This window comes from Sciurus carolinensis, chromosome 8, assembly GCF_902686445.1.
Source record: "Sciurus carolinensis chromosome 8, mSciCar1.2, whole genome shotgun sequence".
NCBI classification, from domain to species: domain Eukaryota; kingdom Metazoa; phylum Chordata; class Mammalia; order Rodentia; family Sciuridae; genus Sciurus; species Sciurus carolinensis.
Window position 1 is genome coordinate 142,042,481 of NC_062220.1, and position 24,515 is coordinate 142,066,995.

Sequence of the window (24,515 nt, forward strand, 5' to 3'; positions counted from 1 at the left end):
AAGATAAAGAAAAACATTAATTTGCAATGTATCACAGAAATCAACAGTGTCATCTCCTAACAAAATCCTGATATTTGGAATAGTTTAAAATGAAAGACCATTTAAGAATCCCTACAGATCAGAGAAAAGCGGGGAATGAGGAAAACTCCACAGCCAAAGCATGAAGTTGGGCATGCGGGCATACTGGACTAGATCAACCGTGAATTTAAAGTGTGCTATTAAAGCGCCTGCCTGCCTGCCTCAGGAGGGGCTGCACCACGCGGCTGTCTGCGGGTTAATGAACACTTTCCTTTGATGATTATGAAATTCCAGAACTGCTGTTAACTGGATGTATTATGAATCTTTTTTAAAAGGATAGATCAATTTCTTCCTCAATTACTAAAAAAATCCTGTTTACCCTTTTTTCCATCTAAGCACTGTGTGTGTAAGAAATCAACAAGACACTGACTCAGTCTTCTACACCAACGCCTGGACGCAGGGCTGGCAGGGCAAGAGGCACTCTCCTGGGAGCAGGCACCCTCACACAGGCCAAGCTAAACCACGTTGGGGGCACGTCTGGTCTCTGCAGAAACCCACCTGAGGGCGAAGGGAAGAGAGGGAGGCTCTGGGTTCCAGCCCCACTGCAGGAAAGGAAGGAGGCAAGGAAATAACTGAATAGATAAATCCGTCTGCTGAGCATGGGCAGCTCCAAATCAGCAGCATGCTGAGAGATGCCCACCGTGGCAAGACTTATGTAGATGCCCAAGGCCTGACCCTCAGGCACCTGCAGGTGGACTGAGAAGAGCCTGTGTGTGTCTGATGCCTTCAGCGTCTACGTACCCTGCCCGCAGGGCGGGGGTTTCCTGGAAGCGCTGGTGCCTTGTCATCTCCACGAGTCTACTGTGAGCTCCTTCTGGCACCTTGAGGCCTCTCTTGCCTTCGCCTCTCCTCCTCCCCCTCACGTCTGTCCTGCTTCAAGACAAGGAGGGCTGCCTCTGCCTGGATTCTCCTGGGAGCCGGGCGTTCTGGACCAGACTGACCCTCCCTGCAGTTCTGCTGGCTTCCCAGCCGCATCTGGCTTTCAGAAGGGGCACTTTCAGGGAGCAGGGACTCAGGACAGCCCACGTATCTAACGGCCATCTATCTAGGCTGCTGATGGGCTGGCCTAATGCTGGAGCTTATACAGAACTGCACAAAACTATACGCATGCACTTCACTCTGGCTTTATGAATGCTCATTCTTATTCATAGGCACAGGGCAAAATGGCCAGCTGGCCTAAGCACGGGTTCAAGCTCCAGGGGGTCAGGCCAAGAAGGCCAAGAACCTTCTTTTAATCAATAACAATACCCAGAAGCACCCACGAAAAGCAGCGCATTTCAATGGGCCCAAACAAAAAACTGCAACTTTAACACAACCACATTAAACTACCAAGGTGCTAAAAAATATGTACAGCTCATATTTTAGAATTATGAAGATACTGAAAATGCCATTATTTTTCTTTTATAATTTTTTATTTGTTCTAATTTGCTGTCCAGGACAGTAGAATGCATTTATCATTTCAACAGAAGAAAATCATATAAGTCGTTTCCAACCCAGCTAAGAGAAAGCATCAGGAAAGACCCACGAACACCCGCCTAACAGAAGCAGGCTGCGTCCGCCCACCCCCAAAGAACAGAACGCAGAGGAGCAGCAGCCGTGATGCTCCTGCCTGCGGCCCAGTGCCTGCTGGGGCTGCACGCCTGGCAGAGCCACTCTCACTGCAGCACAGCCTGCTGTCCATGAAGAAAGAAATCTCAGGTGGGGGTGCAGCTTGCCGGGCAGCACTCGCCTGGCAAGAGCGCCCTGGACTCAGGCCCCAGCACCACTGAGAGAAAAACGAAAAGGGAAAGAGACTGAAGGGCAGCAATGAAACTGGAGCAGACAGAGTGCCCGACAACAAAGGCACCTGCCCTGCGTCTAGCCACCGCCCCTGCCAGCCCCGCGCCCAGCTGCCCTGGCACCTGCATGCCCAGTCATAGCAGGGCCTGAGCTCTTGCAGAGAGAGACTCACAGGCAGGCCCAGATGAAGGTGCCAGCCAGGGAGGGCGACTCCAAGTACAGAAGAGAGCCCAAGGGAATGGAGCCCATGGGCGCGGGGAAGGAACCGCAACTGACGGAATGGCGCCACTTCTGGGAACCAACTCTGACCCTCAGAACCCTTGAGGACTGACGCATGCTAACTCAGTGCCTGCAGTTCACATGAAGATGCAGCCAAACGCAGGGTGAGTGAGGGATTTTCCCTGACTTCAGGCCCACCCTCTCATCCCACAGTGAAATGATGAGTTCATGCATCTTACAGAGTCATTTCCAGTTGTTGACATCATTCTAAAAGTTGTAACTTAGGAGCTAAATTACAACATTGATGTTAGTGTTGAAAGAAGGATCGCCTTCATTGCACAGCTGAGGCCTTGAGAGGAGCCCCAGTGGAGTGGGGTGGTTCCAGCACCACGTGAGGTGGGTGTGGGGTGGGCCTGAGCAGCCGCCCATGCACACAGTGCTGGCAGTGCTCAGTGGACAGACAGCTGCGATCCCTGACACTCAGCAAGGGGTACATGCCACTACTGGCTAATGGAGGAAGCGAGTTGGTCATTAGTCGATTAGTTACTTACTGCTGCCCTGTCAGGGAGGCAAGCACCCAGCATCATCCACACCATCATTTGCCAACTGATAAGCCAATAATTAGAGCGAGTACGGCGAGCAGAGCCACTGCCACGGCAGCGATTATCCACTTTTTCTGTCAAAGAAAAGTGAGTTGATTATACCATGGTTGACTGCACAGCGCCACATTAAAAGACGTCCTTCACTGGAGATGGAATGGTCCCCCAAACTAAGGTCAGACTCTAAGTTGCAAGACAATTGCTGAATCCTGTCAGGCAATTTTTAGTTCTCAGAGAGTGACTTGACTTTCAAGACCAGGCTGCTCAGAGACTAGCTGCTCTGTCACTCGAGAACACTGGGTTCCTTGATGGGGTGCAGCATGACCACATCACTTCAATACATTTCTGATGGACTGAAACAGGTAACTGTGTGTGTGCAAGCTGCACAGTGGCCCGCGAGCTGCCATCAGCGCCTGCCTGGGAAGCCCCACCCGGTCTTGTCTGTATGGTAGGTAGTAACATCCTCCGCTGCTCCCACACACCACAGGGCAATAACCATCCACGGACGCCGTGCAGCCCCAGGGTAGCCTGGATGCCAGCAGAAGGCACGCCCAGCGGGGCAGGCAGGACACAGAGCACCAAGCAGCTGGGATGAAGAAGCAAGCTGGGTGGCGTCAGTCACCAGGCAAGACCAAATGGGCAGTGGGGACGCCCGAGCCAAGCTCACACTCAGGCCACTCCCCGCGCCCAGGCCTCTGGGAAGGCCCAGCTCTCTGCAGCAAGGAAGGCAGAGCGGCACCCATCACCTGCCTCTCCGTGAGCCACGCTGGCCACTAACACCACTCTGAACTGGCACATGCAGGTCATGAAGACTGGGAGGACAATCAAAGTCAACTGTGGGCCCAGAACTAAGCCAGGCACTTCATCTATATACCTCCCCGCCTCGATTTCTGTTGAGTCAGTATCCTAAAGAACAATAGCATAGAATAACGTGAGCAGCCACGTCTCATCCTGCCGTGGCGGCAGGCAGGGGTGGGTGGTGCCCTCTGCGGACCAGCACCCAGCCCCACTGCAGTCCACCCACACTGAAAAGAGCCTCTGTGGACAGCCCCCGGCAATGCCCCGACCCGCACTGAGCATACGGTCTCCGAGAAGGCGTGGGTGACGGACAGCCCAGCGGAGACTGGTGCCCGAGTGGGTCTCTCTCCATGCTGGACACGGGAACAAGCAGCCGGGCAAGCACGCACCAGGGCGCGGTTCCCAGACCCGAATGGGAGGTCGATTTTGTAGTGTCATTGTCTTCTTGGAAGAGCTGCTCACTCATACATGAGGTGACATTCCTGAGACCCAGGTGAGGTGTCACTCATACGTGAGGTGACACTCCTGAGACTCAGGTGGAGGTGTCACTCATACGTGAGGTGACACTCCTATGACCCAGGTGGAGGTGTCACTCATACGTGAGGTGACACTCCTGAGACTCAGGTGGAGGCATCACTCATGTGAGGTGACACTCCTGAGACTCAAGCAAAGACGTCACCACTCACTGACAAGCTCACATGCTCCTCAGCTGCTCTCTGGACGGAGCAGAACGTGGAGCTCACTCCCTGGAGGGCAGTACGCGAGCCCTGGGTTTGAGGAGCAGCTCTGAACTCTGCTCTAGGAGCACGAGTCCACACAAGGCCCGTGACCCTCGCGGGCGCAAGGACACAAATCCCAGGCAAAGGGCACCGATCTTTGAGGTCCCTTAAGTGGACATATAAGATGGCAAGCCCACAATCTCAGATCATTTTCTTCTTTCCTCCAAGCCAATTAGCAAATAATCTAAATAAAGAATAAATGTCCACTGCATAAAACGTGAAACCAGGGACTTTTAGAATTCCCCGTCCCATCAGTTTGGGACTCCCTCGACATAATACCCCAGAAACAGACCTAAAGACCGAAGCCTGTCCAGCCTGGGAAGGGGACAGTGGTGGCTCAAGCTGTGAAGAGCTTCGAGCACCTAGAACACACAAGGCCGCACTCCTCTTACCTGGTATGCTCTAAGACGTCCCCCACAGAATCGCCAGGGAATCTGTGCTTCTTGGGCTACCTTCCCAGAAGACCTAGATTACTGTATTACAACGTGCCGCCACACCACGAGGAAGTCACGCTTGATTGTTAGAAACCACACTCACCCTTCTTGCTTTGCTGTGATATTTAATAGCTTTTTTAGTTTCTTCTTTAGCGTGCTCTACATAGTCGGCAGCATTCATAACGTTCTTCTCTATGTTGTTGATCATTTCACCCTTAAAACAAAAAGTTTCAACCTTAGAAGGCATTTTCAAATGACTTAGCCGGGTCTTCAGACAGCCACACGACACGTCTTCACACAGGCACAACGCGCACGTGACGGTGTCACGTCCTCACACAGGAGGACGGAGAATGATGAGAACACTGTACAAGTGCACTACGAAGCCACCCGACTCAAATCACACTGCAGCCAACCAAGGGCGCACTGTGCTGGGACAAGGGCACGCGGTGCTGGGACAAGGGCGCAGGGCAGGGTCTGGGCATGCCTTGCAGGTGAGCCTCCCACAGGTGAGCGAAATGGAAGAGGGCACTGAGCTCTGGGTCACACTGATGTTTTACCACTAGCATGACACTCTACACAAAGGACAGCAGCTTTTCCATAGCTGGGAAACCACTGCTAGTTCTTTGAAACATCAGGAGCTAACCACAGCTGTCTGACGCTCTTGACTGAGTCCATGAACGCACATACAAACGGACCCCTCAGGGTCGGACGAGCCAGGGGACACATTACCTGGGTTCTGTCCACCAGGAGACAACCTGCAGCAGTGAAGAGCAAAGCACTGAAGGAGGAGGGAAGCCACCACCGTCCCACACTCGGGAGGGAAGCCACCACCGTCCCACACTCGGGAGGGAAGCCACCACCGTCCCACACTCGGGAGGGAAGCCACCACCGTCCCACACTCAGGCTCACTAGAATCAAGAGCCAACACAGAACAGCCTGACAGACATCACAGAGGTGGGGAAGCAAAGCCACCAACAAGCAGCCCTCCTAACGCTGTTGGGGTGACGCACATGTACGGGACAGTCACAATGACAGCCCAAGGTGTGGTGGACTTTTATAGCTGTAAGATTAAACTACTAGTCTTACTGTATTATTCCTCTCCCCTGAAAATGAGATCCCAACAGTCACCATACCCCGACCCTCCAATTCTTGAACTCTGAGTGGCAAGAGGTCCACCCAAAATCAAAAGGAAATACATTTGCCCCACCGGCCCCAGGCTGTGCATTTCTTCAAGCAAATGCATGGTACTTAAGTTTTGCACACAGATTTTTATAGTAAAATTCCTCAAAGTAAGTAGTGCTCTTTTTTTTTTTTTTTTTGCAGTGCTGGAGATTTGAACCCAGGGTTGTGTGTTTATATCCCCAGCCCCAAGTAGCATTCTTTAAAAGGCTGGTGAAGCATGTGGGAATGGATTCTGTGTGTGAATGGGTTTCCTACCCTGCCTTAGGTAATCCAGGTGGTCACAGGAAATAATCACGTGTCAGCTTTCTTGGATGCATACTTCCTCCAAAACACTTTCAGGAGGGTGGCTTGCTCAGGAGGGCTGGGCAAGAATGCCTCCACCTCACCTGGGTCAGCTGTGCCCAGGCAGCCGCTGGCCCCCCAGGGCTCTGGACTGCAGTGGCCCTGGCCCGGGCTCAGGAGCACACTGAGTGCAAACTCCTCCCAGGTGCACACCACCGTGCACTCACACGGAGGGTCAGTGTTATAATGGCACAACTCGCATGTGCCCCCGGGGCCCTCCCACTCGCCTTCCACTCTCAGCCTGTGTGCTGGGCAGACTGAACACTGCCTAGGCACCAGCTTCTGTCTGCGCCACGGCCCGTATCCCGGTGAGGCTTCCTCCTCTGGACATGCTCCCAATTATTACTGGGATGTACGCTCCTTATAGGAAACCTGAAAGTGTACATGTTCAGCAGAATTAACATCCCGAAGCTTGAGGCTTTATCAGTCTGACGTGCTTCTTTCCTTCGGGAACACGTTTCTGTGTAGCTGTGTCCATGTCCCATGTGTGTGTGTTTACAGGAAGGTCATGATTTATACATGTAAGGATGTGTACACAAGACTTTGTATCTCCCTTTATCTTAACTTGAAATTTTTAACTATTAAAAACATTTGCATATTTCATTAAAAATTCTCCACGAACTGGAAGTTCAAGCTGTCTCTGGCTGCCTAAAGGCTGGCTGGCACACCAACACTGTGTTCACTTGACCAGGCCAGTGCCCTGCTGTGGAAGCTTCAAGCTGTCCCCAGCATTCCAGGATCACATTTAACACGGCCACTGACTTTTGAATTTTGAGATTAGCTCCAAAATAACGTCTGTTCTGCGTAAGCGTGGGCTCACAGGTAAGACCTGGCATGAGGCGCCTGTTCAGAGAAGGCGCGGCGATTACCTGGGTCTCAACAAACATGGCCATGTCCATGAACATCTCGTGCAGCTCTCGGATGCTCGTCTCCAGCTTCATGATGTCTTTGTGACGCGACTCAATTTCATTCAGAGCTTGTCTAGTAATTTGTGAATCTGATATAATCTTTAAAAACAAAATTAAGAGTGTGAATGAACTCTCTACTGGCTGGAAGTCACCAATAGGAACACCCACCTAGGTAGGACGTGGCAGCTGCCAGACTCACATCCGAGGTGAAGATGGATGGCTTCCCACTCTCCAACATCTCTTCCAGCTCGTCATCTGTGGTGGTCCTTCCGGCTGAGGCGACAGTTGAAACCATGCTCAAGATACGGTGTTACTCAAAACAAGGCTTTCAACCTGGAGTCAGGGCCTAGACTAACTGAGGTGCGGACGCTCTGAGTGGCTCAACCTGGAGTCAGGGCCTAGACTAACTGAGGTGCGGACGCTCTGAGCAGCTCTCCTTCCCTTCCAAGGGCGTCCTCCTAGGCAGGGGCTAATGAGAACTGGGGCGGCTTCGTTGGGCAGGAGTCACATAGCTGCCCGGGCACTGCCAATATGCAGCACCAAGCACTGTGCAAAGGATATCAGGGACTCCTGCTTTGTATGTGGGCTTTGCGAGCAAGGGGCTGAGCTGGTGCAGCACAGTAAGTGGGAGGCAGAACCTTGAGGGGTTATCTCCCAACCAGGGCGGAGGGGCTGCAGGACACAGGGGTACTTAAAAAAAAATGAGTGAGTGTTCTGAATTTGATTAAAATTCTCAGAAAATAAAGTACACTGGCTTGGAATTTTTTTGGATGAACATAAATGACAGCTTTGATGGATTCGAGGAACAGGAAGCTAGGCGAGGTCTTTAGTTCTTACAGTACTGGTGACAACAGAGATGAAATTAGTTGTGTGGGTGAAAGCACTTTGCAGGGAGGCCATGAGGAAGGAATGTTTTTAACAGTCTTCTTTTACTCACTTATTTCCAACTGGCGCTGTATGCGTCCTTTGCTTCGCTCCCGAAACAAAGTCTGCGCTTCATTGTATTCTGTCATGACTTCCACAAATTTTCGAGAAAGTACTGAATGCTAACACCATGGAAAATTAACAAACACATAATGAATACTTAAAATTAACATATGTAATAAAAGCATTCTTCTACTCAAATGGTGGGTGAAAACCTCACAGTTCAGAAACTCGTACTATTTATGCTGCTCCGTCAAATGGAAAGTCAGAATAACCAAGCCGCGACTGCAAGAGAGCTACGCGGGGCACCATGTGCATCGCCCTAACTTCACAGTACCCACTGCCTCCTCAGGTCCATCACCTGAGGTCGAGCTAACCACGCTTTCCGGAGGTCACAAGCTCCCGGGCACAGGCCTTATCAGTGCAGACCGGTCAGGCCGCGGGCAGGCAGGCTGGCCCAGAGGCCAGGCTGCAGCGGCACTGCCAGGGCCGACTCAGAACTCGGGACTGCTCTGCTGCAGCGTGAAGCCCTGAAGGAGAAGACATGCCACCACAGGAATCCCACTGACGGGCGGAAGCACCTTCCCCACGGGAAAAGATGTCATCGACGAAGGATATGCACTTTCACACAAAAATGGCATGAGGATAAACCTGACAGTAACAATAAAACTGTTTTGAATTTGAAAGTAAAATGACTTATTCTAGGGCTGGTGTGACTCAGTGTAGAGCTTCCCTGGCACATGCAGGGCCTGGGTTCAGTCCCCAGTGTCACACACAGAAAAGTCTTTTTCTGCATTTATTTAATCTAAACGAGGCAAAAATCACACCTGGGTTTTTCGTATCCGAAGATCCACAGATGTTCGGTTCCCATTCTCATCCTGATCAAAACTCTGCTCAATGGCTAGGAAGAGACAGGACAGAGTTACTTTTTAAATTTAAAAATTGAAGTATTTTGAGCCAAATCTCAGCTGTTTTTTCTTACCTTTGATGTATATCTTCTTTTAAAACTAAAGAACAGGTAGTCTTTTAAAATAATCCACTGGAAAGATTGTCCATCTAGAAGGATTGTTTTACTACTCTTAACAAGTACATATGTACACACACACACACACGCACACACGCACACCTGTATCTATGGATATATGTGTGCATGGAAAGATAACCCAAACATTTCAAAGATAGTTACCATGAAGTGGAAAGGAGAAATAAGGCTGGGACAGGCATGGGGGAAGCCAAATTCTTTGAATACATTTTGTTTTATAGATTTTACTTTAGAATGACATAAATAATACTTCACATAATTATTAAGAAAAATTAAGTTTTAAGAGGCAATCTCTAGCTGGGTGGTGCTGTACACCTGTAACTCAGGAGGCTGAGGCAGGAGAATTACAATTTTGAGGTCAGCCTCAGCAACTTAGTGAGACCCTAAGCAACTTATCAGGACCCTATCTCAAAATAAAAGACAAAAAGGCTGGGGATATAGTTCAGGGGTGAAGTGCCTAGGGATTCAATCCCCAGGGCCAAATTAAAAAAAAAAAAGCAATCTCCAAAATTAAAAAAAAATGAAACTAACCCATATAGATCATGTTATTTAGTGACATCATCACACAAACAAGAACTATTCAAAGTGACTTCAAACCCAGGAATTTGACTGTACAGCTCAGTAGGATATATATAAGGATAAATAAATAACAAAAAAATTAAACCATTGCCAGGCATGGTGGTATACAACAGTGATCCCAGCTGCTCTGGAGGCTGAGGCAGGAGGATTGCAAACTCAAGACAGGCTCAGCAACTTAGTGAGATCTCTCTCAAAATAAAAATAAATAAATAAATAAGATAAAAGAATTTAAAAACTCAAACAGGGTTGGGGGCAGAACTCAGTGGTAAAGCGCCCCAGGGTTCAATCCCCAGCACTACCAAAAAAACAAACAAACAAAAAACCCACATAAAATGAAGTGCAGGGGCTGGAGCTCCTTGGTGGGCACTAGCCCGCCGCGCACGGCCCCGGGGTTTCACCCACAGCACCACAACACGTCAACACTGACCGTCTTAGGTACTCACTCCTGATGGTGAGAGTGGTCAGTGCGCCCTCTGAGTTGTTCTGTGTGCACCACAGGACAGAGGAAATGGGTCATTACGGGAGGGTCAGCGAGAGCCACGACTTGGGCACAGATGAAAAGAGAAAAGGTGTACTATCTCCCAGATGAAGTGGAAACCCTTCCAGATTCTTAATTAGAACTTTCAGTAAGACATCATGATGTAGTTTGTCAAAAAGAAGAAAAAGAAAGCAAGCAAGCTAGCTCTGTTCACTGCAAAGGCCTAAGTGACCCACCCACCAGCCAACCTCGGTTTCTACACGTCACTCTCTACTGAAAGACAGAGTGCCTTGGAGCAGTGGCTGGTGCCAGTGGGCACACCATGGGCATACATCTAACACAGTGTATCTTTCTCCAGTCAGGAACAGGAGCCTTGCTTAAACCTGCCCGAGCCAGAGGCTTGCAGCACCCACGGCTATAACACTGAGTGGCACGTGGCTGCTGTCCTCAGAACCTGAGTGTGGCCCAAAGGCCATTGTGTGACGGCACGACGCTAAGGGCTTCAGCTCACAGCTATGAGTCAGCGCATCCAAGACACAAATGCTTTAAAGAGGTCACCATTTTAATTTTTTAAAGAAGCAAAAGAATAAATATCTATAAGGAAGAGAAGAGCAATCATCCATAATCAGACACAAGACTTCATTTAAACTTACACTTTAACTTGGCTCGAATTCTGTTAGCAGTTTTCTTGATTTCTTTGTTCAGGTCTTCAAGTTCTTCTTTTATTTCTTTAAAAATTTAAAAGAAGGCATCTGAGCTATAACATTCAATGAAACCAATGTCCAGTAAATTTACACAAAACAACCTCCTTGGAAATACCAGAACTCCTTTCTCCTTGAGAAAACCTACGGCATCGCTGGTGGTCCTCCGAGGGTAGCCCACGGGCCAGCCGCCTTCCCATCAGAGGCAAGCGTGGCTCCCGGAGCTTCAGGACCAGGACAGGGGCCTGGTTCTCCTCCAGGTGAAAGGTCACATGCCAGCAGCCAGCTGACAATCACACAATTCCCTGACAATGACTGAGTGCGTCAGGCATGGAGGCTGTGAGGCTCGCCACATGGGGCCAATCTTTGTACAGCCTGACAAAAGGGCGAGCAGAACTGAACCGACAGCAAGGGAGCAAGGGAGGTAGCGGAAAGAGCAGGCCACCTGCAGGAGGAGGATCCTACAGGAGGGAACCTTCTGTTCCTCCAGGAACAGCAGGTTCTGCGGGCTTCCAACCACAGCAAGGAGACCCTCCCAGGCGAGCAGAGCCCTGAGGCGTGGGAGCCCTATCCTGGGAGGAAGTGACTAGACAGGTGGGAAGGACTGTAGGCCGTTCCTTGGAGTTTCCAGTTTCTTCTGTAAGCAATAGCCAACACTGAAATTCTCCAAGCAATGAAGAGTTTGGCAAAGCTACACTGCAGAAAGTGAAGGATGAAACCAGAAGGACCCAAAGACTAAAGCACAGAGACTGTCTTGCCAATTGCCCTCCTCTGTGGACACCTTTTCCACAGAGACTCTAGGGTGCTCCTCCACACCACCCAACACACATCTGAAATTCATGGGGTGTTCTGGTCCTCACAAAGACTGGGGGAAGCTGCTGGCCTCCAGAAGCTAGGAACCAGGAATGGCCCTAGATGGTGCACTCAACAAAGAACGGACCGCACACCTTTCAGAGGGACACAGCATTCACACCTGAATCCACTGAACAAATCGAAGGTACTTTCACTTGTAAAATTTCACTCCCAACAGATTTTCAGGAGAGCGACTACCGTGTGACCCGAGGGAAGGCTGTCCTGTTGAGACTGTAGCAAGAGCTACTGTGACTACTTTTGAGGAACCACTCAAGATGACTGCTGGTGTTTGCACAGCAGCAGCCAGAAACCTGCATGTCCCCTGGGTCTGTGGATGGCTGGAGATCCAACTCTCCCAATTCCTCTCTCCTCCTGCTCCACCTACAGGAACCAGGGCCACCCGTTTCTTTGGGAACAAAGGACCAGAAAGGGACAGGAGTCCTTCGCTGAGGCACCATCCTGAACTCCTCCCTAGGACTCGTGACTGGGGTAAAGGAGTAACTGTACTTCTCTTCTTGGAGACCAAACAAGCCTCTGGACATTGCTTCTAATACTGTGGTTCACACTTGGTCAGAGAGCAGACAAAAGACAAAAAGCAGCAGTTTTACCGAGAGCCCAAAAGGAACTGTTGTAAAACATTAATAGATCTGAATTTATTTTTTCAGTTATACCTGCTCTTAACAGCAAAAAATGCTTTGGAGGCAAAATTACTCAAAAGGATATTTGGTATTTATTCACATGAAATTCCCCTAAGAATTCAGCAGGATGGTACCAGACACTACATAAAAAGTGCCATGAGCAGAAGTGCCAGAATAAGCAAAGTCAAGCAGGCATCCAGTGGCGGGACTCCCCAGACGCTGCAACTGTGAGGACACTGGACTTCCCAAGAGGGGACGTGCTACAAAGAAGCCCACAGGTGCGCAGGCCACAAAGAGGTGTGTCACAGACACCTAAGTCCTTACTCCGGCTCCAGGAGCACATTTTGGGAAACACCCTTTTAAGTCAGAGACTTAGGTCATCTACTGAGGTCCACAACATCATTTTATTAGACATGCAAAATTTTAAAATTAAAAAATGTATTCTCAGGCTGGGGTTATGGCTCAGCGGTGGAGTGCTTGCCTAGCATATGTGAGGCACTGGATTCAACCCCCAGAACCACATAAAAAAACTAAATAAACAAAATAAAGGTATTGCATCAGTGTACAACTAAAAATATTTTTAAAAAATGTATTCGCTTTCATTTTAAAACCAAGTTCTTATTTTTCCAATGTACAGCTGCTAAATAATCTAACAAAACACATATCTGCTTTTAATTAATTTTTTAAAAATTTTACCCCAAAACGGCAGAGGAATTGCAGCTTGTGGCCATGGCTTGCTCAGATCTGAGTCACCTCAGAGGTGCCAACACACGGCTGTCCAGATCCAGGGACGTTTCACTGCCACTGACCTCAGCTACCTCAGACTCGCTTTCCTACACGCACTCTGCAGCAGACACTGCAGAGGCATGCCTCAAAAGCTTTCCCGAAAGACTGAGTCCCCTCGCAATCTGTCTTCATCTTCCAACAGGCTCTGACAAGGACGTACAATTTTCCAAATCCATCTCATACTAATTGCCCTCCAAACACAAGATTCGGTCATTCTTGTTCAAAAGTGGACATGGCATGGACTTCAGGTTGAATCACTGTTCTGCAAAGTCATTTCACATTTCCTTTGGCTCTCACATCAGTGGTCCTCCCCCAGGTGGACACTGGGCTGTTCAGGGTCTTGGGGACACCATTTGGAGGCCCTGGCACCTGAGCTCATGCAAGTGCCTCATTCCATCTAGCGTGAAGCTAGAGCTGAGGCCTGCGCTGTGGGCAGCGGGAGGGAGGGCACGGACAGACAGACAGACAGGCTTCCTTACAGCCAACGACTCACTTCCTTCTGGGTTTGGAGCAGAGAGAATGATACTGTGGTCCTTCTTGACGTCTTCCACACACTGCGCTATTTTTGCTATAGCGTTTCTGATCTCCTCCACCTAGGACAGATACAAAGAGGATCACAGAGCGGCAAACTCAAATTTTCAATCACTTTTCATTACCTAAAGAGGGATGAGTAGAGGGGAAAGAGTTGAAAAATTACCACATAAAGAAATAAGAAACTTTCCTATTCTCACGATGATATCATTAAACACACACACACACACACACACACACACACACACACACACAGAAATGTACCATATCCCTGCTTTCTAAGACAAGCATTAGTCAACTCTCACCAGCAAACTCAGCGGGTTGTAAAACCCCACGTTCAAGTCCCAAGCATTATCATGGATGGTGCCACCTGGAAGCAAGCTCTTGCTCTTGCCAACAGCAGCCCAGCACATGGTCAGGAAGTGGATGCACCCAGCGGTGTGCCCACGGTGTGCCCACAGTGATGTTCGCCCAAGGGTGGCTGCACCTCACGTGGCCAGCACTCCCTGTTCATTACCTTTGAACTCTACATGGACTGAGCCAATCAACATTTATTTCAAAACATACTGCCCTCACTGTAAGACCTTTCCAGGTGACATATTTGAAACCTCTGGGAGGCTCAACAATGGCCCCCCAAATCAGTCCCCAGACACTGTGAATGTTACTTTACATGGCAAAACAAACTACGCATGTGACTGAATGGGGAGTTATCCAGGCTGGCCCTTGACAGAATCACAAGTGTCCTCAGGAGAGAGAGGAGGCAGCCTGCTGGCTACGGCTACAGAAGGAGCCACTGACCACTGAGGAGGCACACTGCAGGTTCCTCCTCCTGCAGTCACTGGAACACCATCCTCACAGCCCATTACACATGGTGGCCCATGTCCACAGGCCACTCCTGGCACCTGGGAATATGTCACTTTACATGGCAAAAGGACTCTGCAGAAGAAATTAAGACTCTCGAGATGGGAGATTATCCCGGATCATCTGGGTGGTCCTGTGTAACCACAAGAGGTCTTACAAAACAATGTTAGGAAAACATGATAATGCATCAGGCTCAAGTGATATGCTCTGAGGGCAGAAGGGGCCACTAGCCAAGAATGAGGCACCTCCAGAGCAGGAAAAGGCAGGCAGCACTCTCCTGGCAACCTCTGAAGGGTGCAGCCCTGTCCACACTTTCATTAGCCTACATGAGTTACTGCAGAATTCTGGACTCTGGAACTGTAAAATAATAAATCTGTGCCATTTGAAGCCCTCAGGTTTATGGTACTTTGTTATAGCAGCAACACAAAACTACTATGCACTAGTTTAACATATTTTTATGTGCAAAAAGTATTTTCCCAAAAAAATCAGTGAAAGTAGCAGCAGTGACTGACTTTTTTGGGTAGATCTACTTCTAGTCTGGCGGAACGCAGTTTGACCCTCTCCAAGCCTCCAGTGTTTTCTGTGTGCTCTGAAACACGACCACTGCTCCTCTGCAGGACAGCAGGAGGGAGGAAGAACACGACATTGCAGTGTGACTACGAAGGTAGTTCTGACCACAGGGCCTCTTGAGAGGCCGTGCACTGGGAAGGACAGAGTACTAACAGCAGTTCAGCACACAATTCTGCATTTATAAAAGCAGGTGTTGCACCAGCACAACAGCATGCACTTCGGACACTTATTACTTAATCATGCAAAAAATGCTACGATAAAACCCTTTAAAATGTTTCCTATGTCATTATGAAGGCTATCACATTTCAGGGTGCATTTGCAAGTACCCTTTCTAAAGTAGCTTCACACACATGGGGAAGCAAAGGGAAGGTTCCAGCTCCTGGGGAGTTCTGTCACACACCCTGACATCTCTGCAGCAGAAGCCCCAAGTGGCTCCAGAGGAAAGGGCACCGAGGGCTGTGAGCTCCACCTTGGGAGGAAGGCACCATGGTGGCAGTTCCAGCTCTGACTGGCATCTATTAGTTGCTCTGCACAGCGTCTCTTTCTGTTATAATCGTCTTCTCAAAAAGGAGCTCCCTGGCCACTCCTGAGAGCATGTTTCAGCCTTCACCCACACGCTGGTCACAAGCAAAATCCTTGTCTTCTGCAGCATTCTAAATGTTTTCCTTGAGATCTGGATGATATTTTGAGTAAGTTTATGTTGGTAAATATCATTTGTTCCTCCATTTGTCTAATAAGTAATTTCACAGAAATAATCTGGAAAACAAAGCTATTATTTAACGAAGGGAAGCTTAGGCTTAAGTTGGAACCTGAAGGAGCTCACTCAACGGTCCCAAAGCATGAGTGACCTGCTTTTCCCATGTCCCTGAGGGCAATGGCCAAAAAATGGATTCTGACCAGATCAGCAAAACCTACAGCCTGATGGCATCCAGTGACTGCTGTGTCACCTTCCCACTGTGCACAGCAATACCGAATGCCAGGGGAGTCTCTGAGCAAGACACACTCACAAAGAGCTGAGCACCCAGGAAAGGGGCACATCTGGAAACATCGTGACTGACTGAGCGGGCAGGGAGGCCTAGGGCGATCAAGAGTCATTTCCAATAAGTCAGGTCAGAATCCAGCGTCTTAATTCCTTCCTATTGTTCTTGTATCTGACAATTTAATCTTATGCTTTTCCCACTAGGTAAAATTTGGAACTAGTAAATACTTGAAAACCAGTGACCAGACTTACATTAGACAGTCAAGAATTCTGGCTGAATCTGAAAAACTGTTAACTTTTTGTATATTTCTGTTTTGGCAATGCTGGGGACTGAATCCAACTTTCCTTATGTTTTTGTTAACACATTACATATTTTCAAACCCATGCACCAACTGACAGTTTGCTTTAGGAGTTGACTGCAAGTACTTGACCAGAGCCTGCCTAATCAACATGAATCCTGGAAATGAAGTTGCCACCCTGAAAAAAACAAATGGACATGCTTCTTTTATTCATATTAACTAAGTTAAATCATTTGTACTGTGAGTCAGTTTCAAACATTTGGAATTATGCAACACTAGATCAAATATTAAACCTGGCGTATCCCTCAAAGCAGCCGTGGGAGCTGGAGGGACGAGGTTCCCAGGGGTCTGTGCACTCAGACCAGAGGCGCCCCAAGCTGCACTGGCAGAGCAGAGCTTCCACAATGGTACTTCTGCTTGGAAAGAGGCCCGCTGCTCACTATAGCAGACTCCCCCGCCACGCATGCCCGTCCTCACTCCAGCTGTGAGCACAACCACGACTTGCGTCTTTCTCAACATCAGCTAATATCTTGACAGTAGTAAAAGACCCAAAGATCTTACAAGTGCAAACAGCACCTTTAAAAAATATAGTCATGCACCACTCAATGACAGGAACAAACTAAGGTCCGTCACTAGGCAATTTCCTTGCAGAAGCAAACCTGCCAAACCAGCATGGCCATATGGCACCAGGCAACACCATTCATGGGACCTCCCTTGTCCAGGACGGTCACGTGGTGCATGACTGTATTTGTTTTAACATCATCTCAAACATGGCAAATGTGTTATTACATTAGTGTAACTATGTTTAAAGAAAAAGGCGATGGCCAAGTTTTACCAAATGCTTTTACCTGATGGAAGAAATCATCCATAAAATGGTCCCTTTCAACAACAACAGTCGTGTCTCCGTCATCATCTTTCCTACACTACAATGGGAAACATAAAATGTGAAAATCAGATTTTTTAAGTTCTTACATTAGGCACACATAGTGAATTGAAATACAAAGCAATTCAGGACCTGTAAAAGTTTAACTTACCATGCGGCCAAAATAACAAACTAGCAAGGTATTGCTATCCAGGACAATTTAATTTTGCAGCTCTTTCAACATAACAGATTACAGTGAAAGTCAAGAGGGAAAACATAGAAGCTCTTGAGAAAAACAAAGACTACCTTCCTCAAAATTGAGCAATTTACTCAATGTAACTCAAACTAGTTTTAGATTCAATAAGTCAAACTATGTGTACTGCGTATTTATATTTTCAATAAAGAGTAAAAATACTGACATCACTGGTCAACTTTCCTAGAGTACATAATAGTCTTCCGAGAACCTACAACATAAGCTTTCCTAGTCACTCTCTCCTAGTCATGCAGCGTGTTTAATGATAGGAAACTTTAATGTGACAGACAAAGTAAAGAGGACTATAGCAAGAAACACGGGAAGAAGAAAGTGAGCACCGGCAGGAACCAGAACAGCGTGCTTACTGGAGGTCAGTTTCAGATGCCCCCCAAGCACAAAGCAGGAGACGCCTTAGGTCCACTGGGATCTCAAGGCAAGGCTGGCTGGTCACAGCATGCATGCTCTCCCACACCAGCAGCTCCCTCTGCCAGCTTGGCCAGAACTGCATCTGAACAAGTGGCTGGGGATGCTGGTGCTGCCATGGCAAGAAGCCATCATGGCAAGGACCTGCCCAGAAGCCATCATGGCAAGAACCTTCCCAGAAGCCATCATGGCAAGGACCTGCCCAGAAGTCATGATTGACAAGAACCTTCCCAGAAGCCACCATTCCCAGAAGTCAACAGCAAGAAGGCCAAGTGAGCAAGAAAGCTTGTGACCACAAGACAGGAGAGGAGACAACAAAACGAGCCCAGGAGTTGGTGTCTAAATCAGCTCAAGACTTGCTATGCAGCACCTCCAATGGAGTCTGACCTGCCAAAAGACACCGGGGAGGGGACAGGCCCCATGAGTCAGCCCAGTTCCAACGTCATAGATACTGAGCTGGCAATGAATCTCCAGGATCTTCATAAACTGAAGACTACCCACTGAGACAGGCGTGGGACCCCTCAGGGCAGCTGCATGCCGTTCACCTGGCCTGTGAGCGCTCTTTCTGAGGCACCTTCCTGGAAGTGCCCTGGGTCACAGTGGGCCACCACTCTGCTCTCCCCAACACAGCTGTGAGGAAGAATGCCTGGACTAAGGATAACTGCTGCCGAGCGTTCTATTTGTGCTGTTAACAGGCCAAGTGCCAGCACACCAGTGTGTGGACCCTATTTGGGACAGGATTATTGCTGATATCATCAGTTAAGATGGAGTCATTCTGGAGCAGCATGGGACAGAGACATGAGAACTTCAGAGGTTTCAAGCCGCCCACTTGTAGCGGCTGGTTGCAGCAGTCTCAGGACTCGAGTGCCCCATGAGGCCTGGGGAGTATCCCCACCAGTCTCTTCTACAAACCCAACATTCCCCCTTAAACTCTGCGTTAAAAGTGCACATCCAAAAGGAGGCCCGCTGCTCCTGGAGCGCCAGACCCTGAGCCCGGCACTCAGGGCATGCTGAGGCTGAGCTGCTGCCGGCCCACCTCCTTCAGAGACAGGGTGCAGAATGAGAAACCCATCGGTGGCCAACAGAGGCGCTAAAGCCTGCTCCCGATGCAAGCGCTCAGTCCTAAGCAAAGCAGCACTCAAAGACAAAAGAGGTGGCCCATGGCGGGGGACAGGAAGGCGCCACAGCACCAAGAGCCCTCCCCAGGGCCTGCACCACCATGGAAGCAGAGAAGAGCTGCCGAGGGGCTGTGCTGTGCCTGGGTGGGAGCATGGTGCTCCCTCTCAGGGGCCCTCACCACCACCAACAGAGGCCAAGGACGGGCTGGAAGAGTCAGAGCCAGGAGGCAGCAGGTCAGTGGGAAGCCAGGTCTGGGTGGCAGGGCAAGGCCTCCCTCTGCACGCTCCTCCTACCTTGGCTCAGCGTCCTCCACCTCCTCTCACCTGGCAAGCCATCTAACACTGACCACACGTCCCCAGTAACTTCTAGAGTCCCTTCCGCAGTAAGGGGCTGAAACGCTGGGGGCAGCGCTGCTCAGGACCACTCTGCAGGCACAGCAGAGGTGGCCTGTCCATCTGACTTCCATGCCACACTCTGAATAAGGCCTGAGCCTGTGGGAGGGAGGAGCTGCACTGCAGACCCCTCTGCCGGGCCCCTGCAGACGGCCTGGCTCCTGTGGGACCCCTGCTGCCCTGAACCTGCACAGCCCCCTCTCCAGCCACCAGCACCCCCAGCTTGCTCCCTCCCAGTGTCTGAAGGTCCAGCTGGACACACGGAGCCCACCACGTGCCTGTGGTTACTAGGCTGTCTTTTTAGCGTCAGGAGCCACAGAGTGACACTCCACCCTGAGTGAGTTCAACCAAACCAGTAAGGGACAGAGTGAACATGACATGACTAGAATCACACTGGAGACTGACCTGGGGCCAGCCCCTCCCTGGCCACCATACCTCTCGTTCACCCTGGGGCTCTGAAAGCCAGTTACATCCTAAGACACCTCAGTTCTGCCCTTGGGTTAAGGAAAACTGCAGACGTACAAGATTAAGAGGGGATACTGTTAGGAGCCCTTAATGTCACCCTCACCAGGGATCAACCACCACCAACCCATGACCTCTCCTGTCCTGGGCCCACTTCCCCACCCAAGCCATGCTGCCACCTAGAGACAAATCCCACATGAGCCACAGCAATAGCCCAGCTCCCTCACCCGCCACCCAGGAACAAGCCACACCTGCATCAGTGCTTGGGAGTAGTCTCCAGTGTCACACTGTTCCAGAAGAAAGGTGGTTTTCCTACCCTAACTATCCCATTCTGCATGGCTGCAGTCCATACGTGGCACAGCATAACAGCCCAGAATCCCAATCCCCAATCAACTCACTGAAGTCCACGTCACGCACCATCTTTGTTCACAAATTCAATCACTTGTCAGCAAATAATGTGTTACACTACCTGTAGACCAAGAAAGAGTCATACGACTAGGAATATACTTTCCCTAGGATCTCGCTTCTACCTGGAATTCTCAGGAAGTAACTGTGACCTCTGGCTTTATGCCTAAACTGCATTATTCTTGTCTCCAACAAATGCCCAGGTTCGACCTTTCATTCTGAGACAGTGTTGATACCTGTACAATAGTCACATTTATGATAGTACATGTATTATTTTTGGATAATTGGTAGGAATAGCCCATTTAAATCTTGATAGTACAAAACTGTTTGTGGCAAATATTTACTAAGAAGCACTGGCAACACTCTCCACTTGGACATACTGGATTTCCAAAGTGTCCAAGTGAGGGTTAAGCCTTCAAATACTGGGCTAGGGCTGCGGCTCTGCGAGGAGCACTGGCCTAACATGAGTAAGGCCTTAAGGCCCGGGGTTCAAACCCCAGCATCACAGAAAGGAAAAAACATTCAAGTGACAACATTCTAATCCTACTAAATATGAAGAATTTTCCTTCAAACCAGCGTTACAGTAAGAACACTATTCTCCCCACATGCACACAGTGGCCAGTATGGGCAGCCCGTCTTTGCAGGCTGAGAGGCTACTTAGCAGATGTGGTTTGCCATCAGAGTATTCATGCCCTAGAAACCGGAGCTGCACTGTCACAGGAGTGCAGCTCAAGGCAGGAAGAGGCCTGCCTTCCCTGCAGTTCTCTCCACGTGCACACCAAGAGCCCTCCAGACAAGCCACAGCTGTGGACAGGAGCCACACCTGGAAAGGTGCACAAGGCACCTTTTTCAAAATCAAACATCTGAGCACAAAAAGAAAAGATGCTCATGATTAAAAACAGGTAAAGGGTCACCAGTCAGCTTACGATCACGACCCTTGTGTGACTTTCCTTGCTCAGTTTGGTGTCCCTGTTATTCATCCACACCAAAACATTACACTTTTAACGTCTTTGTATTCTGCTACCTGTTTGTTTCCATCATGATGGTGCATAAATACTATTTGTCAGGCACATAATACTTCATACAGATGGTGTAAGACTGGACCGGCAATGCTGGTCCCTGTCCTCAAGTCCTCTGCATTGACACACACGGCTCTCTATGGGCAGCCCGGCCCAGTGCACTCCCCTCCACCACACGGCGTTCCATGGAGTGACTATGCCGAGGTCCTCATCCAGGCTCCCTTGTGCCGACACAGCAAAGCACATTCTTGTCCATCTCCCCATGCTACCCTAGGCTGCGCTCTGGGTAAACTCACCTGTACCTACCCAGGAGGAGAATCTCCAAGCCGTGGGCATGAGCAACCCTTAACTTCACGAAGGCCAAACTGCTCAGCAAGGCTAAGGTAAAGCCACAGCATGTTGTGTGCAAAGGAGACACTGCCTGTCTGACCATGGGCTTCTGGGCCAGAGCAGCCCCCTGCCTCTCCACCACAGGGCCAGCATGTTCCCTCCCCAGGATGGGGACCAGAACAGAACCAAGAGGATGGATGAGGAGCTGAACTGGGAGGGCATTTAAACTTGAGGGTTGGGTACAGCCCCCTTCCACAAGGTCAGAGGATGAAAGAAACACACACGAGGTGATTCCTGCTGACATTTCCAACCTCATTCGTCTCTACCCACTACACCACTGGCAACCAAATCAGTCATTATTCTGTCATCTACACCAGTTCCCTCGCAGTCCAAGGCCTCTGGACTTGCTATACCTTCTGCCAAGAGTATAGCATTACTCGCCCCAACCTGTCCACAGCTGGCCCCCTCCTATTCAGATCTCATCTTTAAGAGACCATCCCCACTGGCTGGTCCAAAGTAGCCCACACCCACATCAGCTCACTGTGTTCTATTTCCCTAATAGCTGTGCCACAAAAGATATTTTATTATTCATTCACTTCATTGTTTACAAGTCTCAGGAGGGCAAGGAGCCTCATCTTCTTCGTCCTGACTCATGCCTGCCTGAAACAGCATCTGGCACCTGACAGCCACTCAGTGAGAGTCAGGTGAAGGAATGAATGAGGAGCTGAGGCAGAGCTGAGGGTGCCGAGTAAAGAAAGCACACAAAAGACAGAAACCAAGAAGCAAAGACCAGAGATGAGCACCAAGCGAGCCACGCACTGAGGGGACACCTCAGTTGCTCACGTAGCTCCATCTCTGGTGGGGCTGCCCTCAGAGTCTGGGAGGCACCTTTCCTCCTTTTAATAAGTCTCTCTTCCCAGCATCACCTCTGGGTTTCTGTTCTGGCAATGGGAAGGACCTTGAGAACAAGGGATTCCACTGCGTCTACATGTTCTGTACCCATGGGCATTTTCACATGGGAACACAATGATTCCCGAAGTACCCAGCAGGCACTCTGCACCAGGCACCGGTGAAATCAGATGCCTCTGAGCAACAAGTGTGCTCTGAAGAGGTCAAAGCTTTCCAAGCATCCTGGGAGAAAAGCTGACTGCATCTGCAGCCAGAATGCTCAAAGACAAGAGGGTGGGCCAGCTCTGGGACACAGGAAGGGAAAAGAAGAGACTTCCAGGTGGTGGTGTCTGAGCTGAGACCAGGAGGTATGGGACAGGCCCAAAGCAGGAAGCAGCTGGGCAGCAGGGAGAGGCATGTGCCAGGACCACAGCAACCCACCATGGCCTGTGCTGAGGAGAAGCCTCTCGGGGACCAGGAATCTCCTAGATGTCCTACTCCTTAAGTTCAGAACATATCTGAAGTTAATTAGTCTGTGGGAAAGTACAGGTTCTGCTATCTTAAAGAAAGTCTGCATTTATATATGGAAATATGTAAATTTATCATAGCCAAGAACAGAGAAACTAGAGTTACACTGTGGAGAATGTCTGAATGAAAATAAACAAAATGTAAACATCTGGCAGGATTGAATGAATTATGAGCTTTTACACTTACCAAATACAGATATAAAATCATATATATCTTCATATATGAGATTATAAATGTTACACTATTTCTAGTAGTTTAAGTTCCAGTGAAGAGTTCTAAATGTTCCTACTTTACTTATTTGTTCTTTTTTGTTATGCATGACAGCAGAGTATATTTTGACATATTTATACAAACATGGAGTATATCTTATTCTAATTAGGATCCCAGTCTTGGGTTGTATATGATGTAGAGATTCACTGTGGCGTATTCATATATGTACACAGGAAAGTCATGTCAGCTCCATCCCACTGTCTTTCCTATTCCTACTTTATTAACTGGGATCTCAGTCTTAACTGTACACCACTCTATACATGTGCAAATCTGAGCTCTCACAAAATAACAAACTGTCTGGGCAGTTTCCTGCCCTCTAAAAGATTGTATTTGCAATTCATCACCTTGACTCCAAGGTGAAAAATAGCTTGCTCACGTCTCTTGGATCTATTAAGGAATACCACACGGCTATTGTTTGTCATCAAGCAAACAAGTCCCACAGTTTAAATGTGTAGTTTCCCTAGCTTCACTATGAGATACAACTGTTTGCACTGACTTCTTATAAAAAGGTAGTCAACATATGTTGGGGCCATTATCTTACAGACAAGCCGTTCTGTTCTTATTTACTCACATCCGGAAGTGTGTTCCACCTCGTGTTCTTCACTCTTCCTCCCAGGGCCTGTTTCTCCACAGTATGCACTCTGTTCAGCTCTGCACCTCTGCACTTAGCCCACTACCTGGAAGAAATCTGGCACTCAAAGCTATCTGCTAGACTGGCTTACTTTTATGTACTGCAAATCAGAAATAGTTTTGCTCTAGATTTAGAGTCCAGATCTTAGACATCAGCTTTCTGTTTCCAAATGATTGACTGCTCAATGCCTGAATCACTCCTTGGAAGGAACTAAATCTGTCAATACAAAACATGTCAATAAACGTACTTTGGACGAATTAACTTTTAAGTCCTTTCCAAGTAGTTGTCAGTGGTACCTTCCGAGAAGGAAGAAGTAACATTAAGCTAATAAAGTTTTTGGAGGCATTTCAAATATTTTTTCTTGGAGGCTTTGTAGATGAGCCATTTTAACTATCAAAATTAAATATAAGGCTTTATCTGTGAAGAGAAACATAGCTGTGGTCACACATGCAGCTACCACCCAATTTTTTTTTTTTTTTTGGTACTGGGAATTGAACCTAGAGATACCTTACCATTGAGCTACATCCCCAGCCCTTTTTTATTTTTTAAATTTTGAAGCAGGGTCTCATTAAGTT

The 24,515-nt window shown here is 48.8% G+C and overlaps 1 protein-coding gene across 4 annotated transcripts in view; it reads right to left on the reverse strand.

The window, feature by feature from the left end:
• Stx2 (syntaxin 2) overlaps positions 1-24,515 on the reverse strand; it is a 60,411-nt gene that overhangs the window by 32,469 nt on the left and 3,427 nt on the right. For 2 of the 4 annotated variants that reach the window (XM_047560694.1, XM_047560693.1), the window contains exons 2-9: positions 17,207-17,281; positions 13,612-13,711; positions 10,795-10,869; positions 8,870-8,943; positions 8,056-8,164; positions 7,318-7,391; positions 7,080-7,217; positions 4,790-4,900 (exon numbers count right to left, since the gene is read on the reverse strand). In XM_047560694.1, coding sequence (XP_047416650.1) covers positions 4,790-4,900; positions 7,080-7,217; positions 7,318-7,391; positions 8,056-8,164; positions 8,870-8,943; positions 10,795-10,869; positions 13,612-13,711; positions 17,207-17,281 — 756 coding nt within the window. Of the gene's footprint in view, positions 1-4; positions 1,844-2,627; positions 2,753-4,789; positions 4,901-7,079; positions 7,218-7,317; positions 7,392-8,055; positions 8,165-8,869; positions 8,944-10,794; positions 10,870-13,611; positions 13,712-17,206; positions 17,282-24,515 lie in introns of those variants that run through there. The other 2 variants (XM_047560692.1, XM_047560691.1) reach the window with 2 other exon arrangements.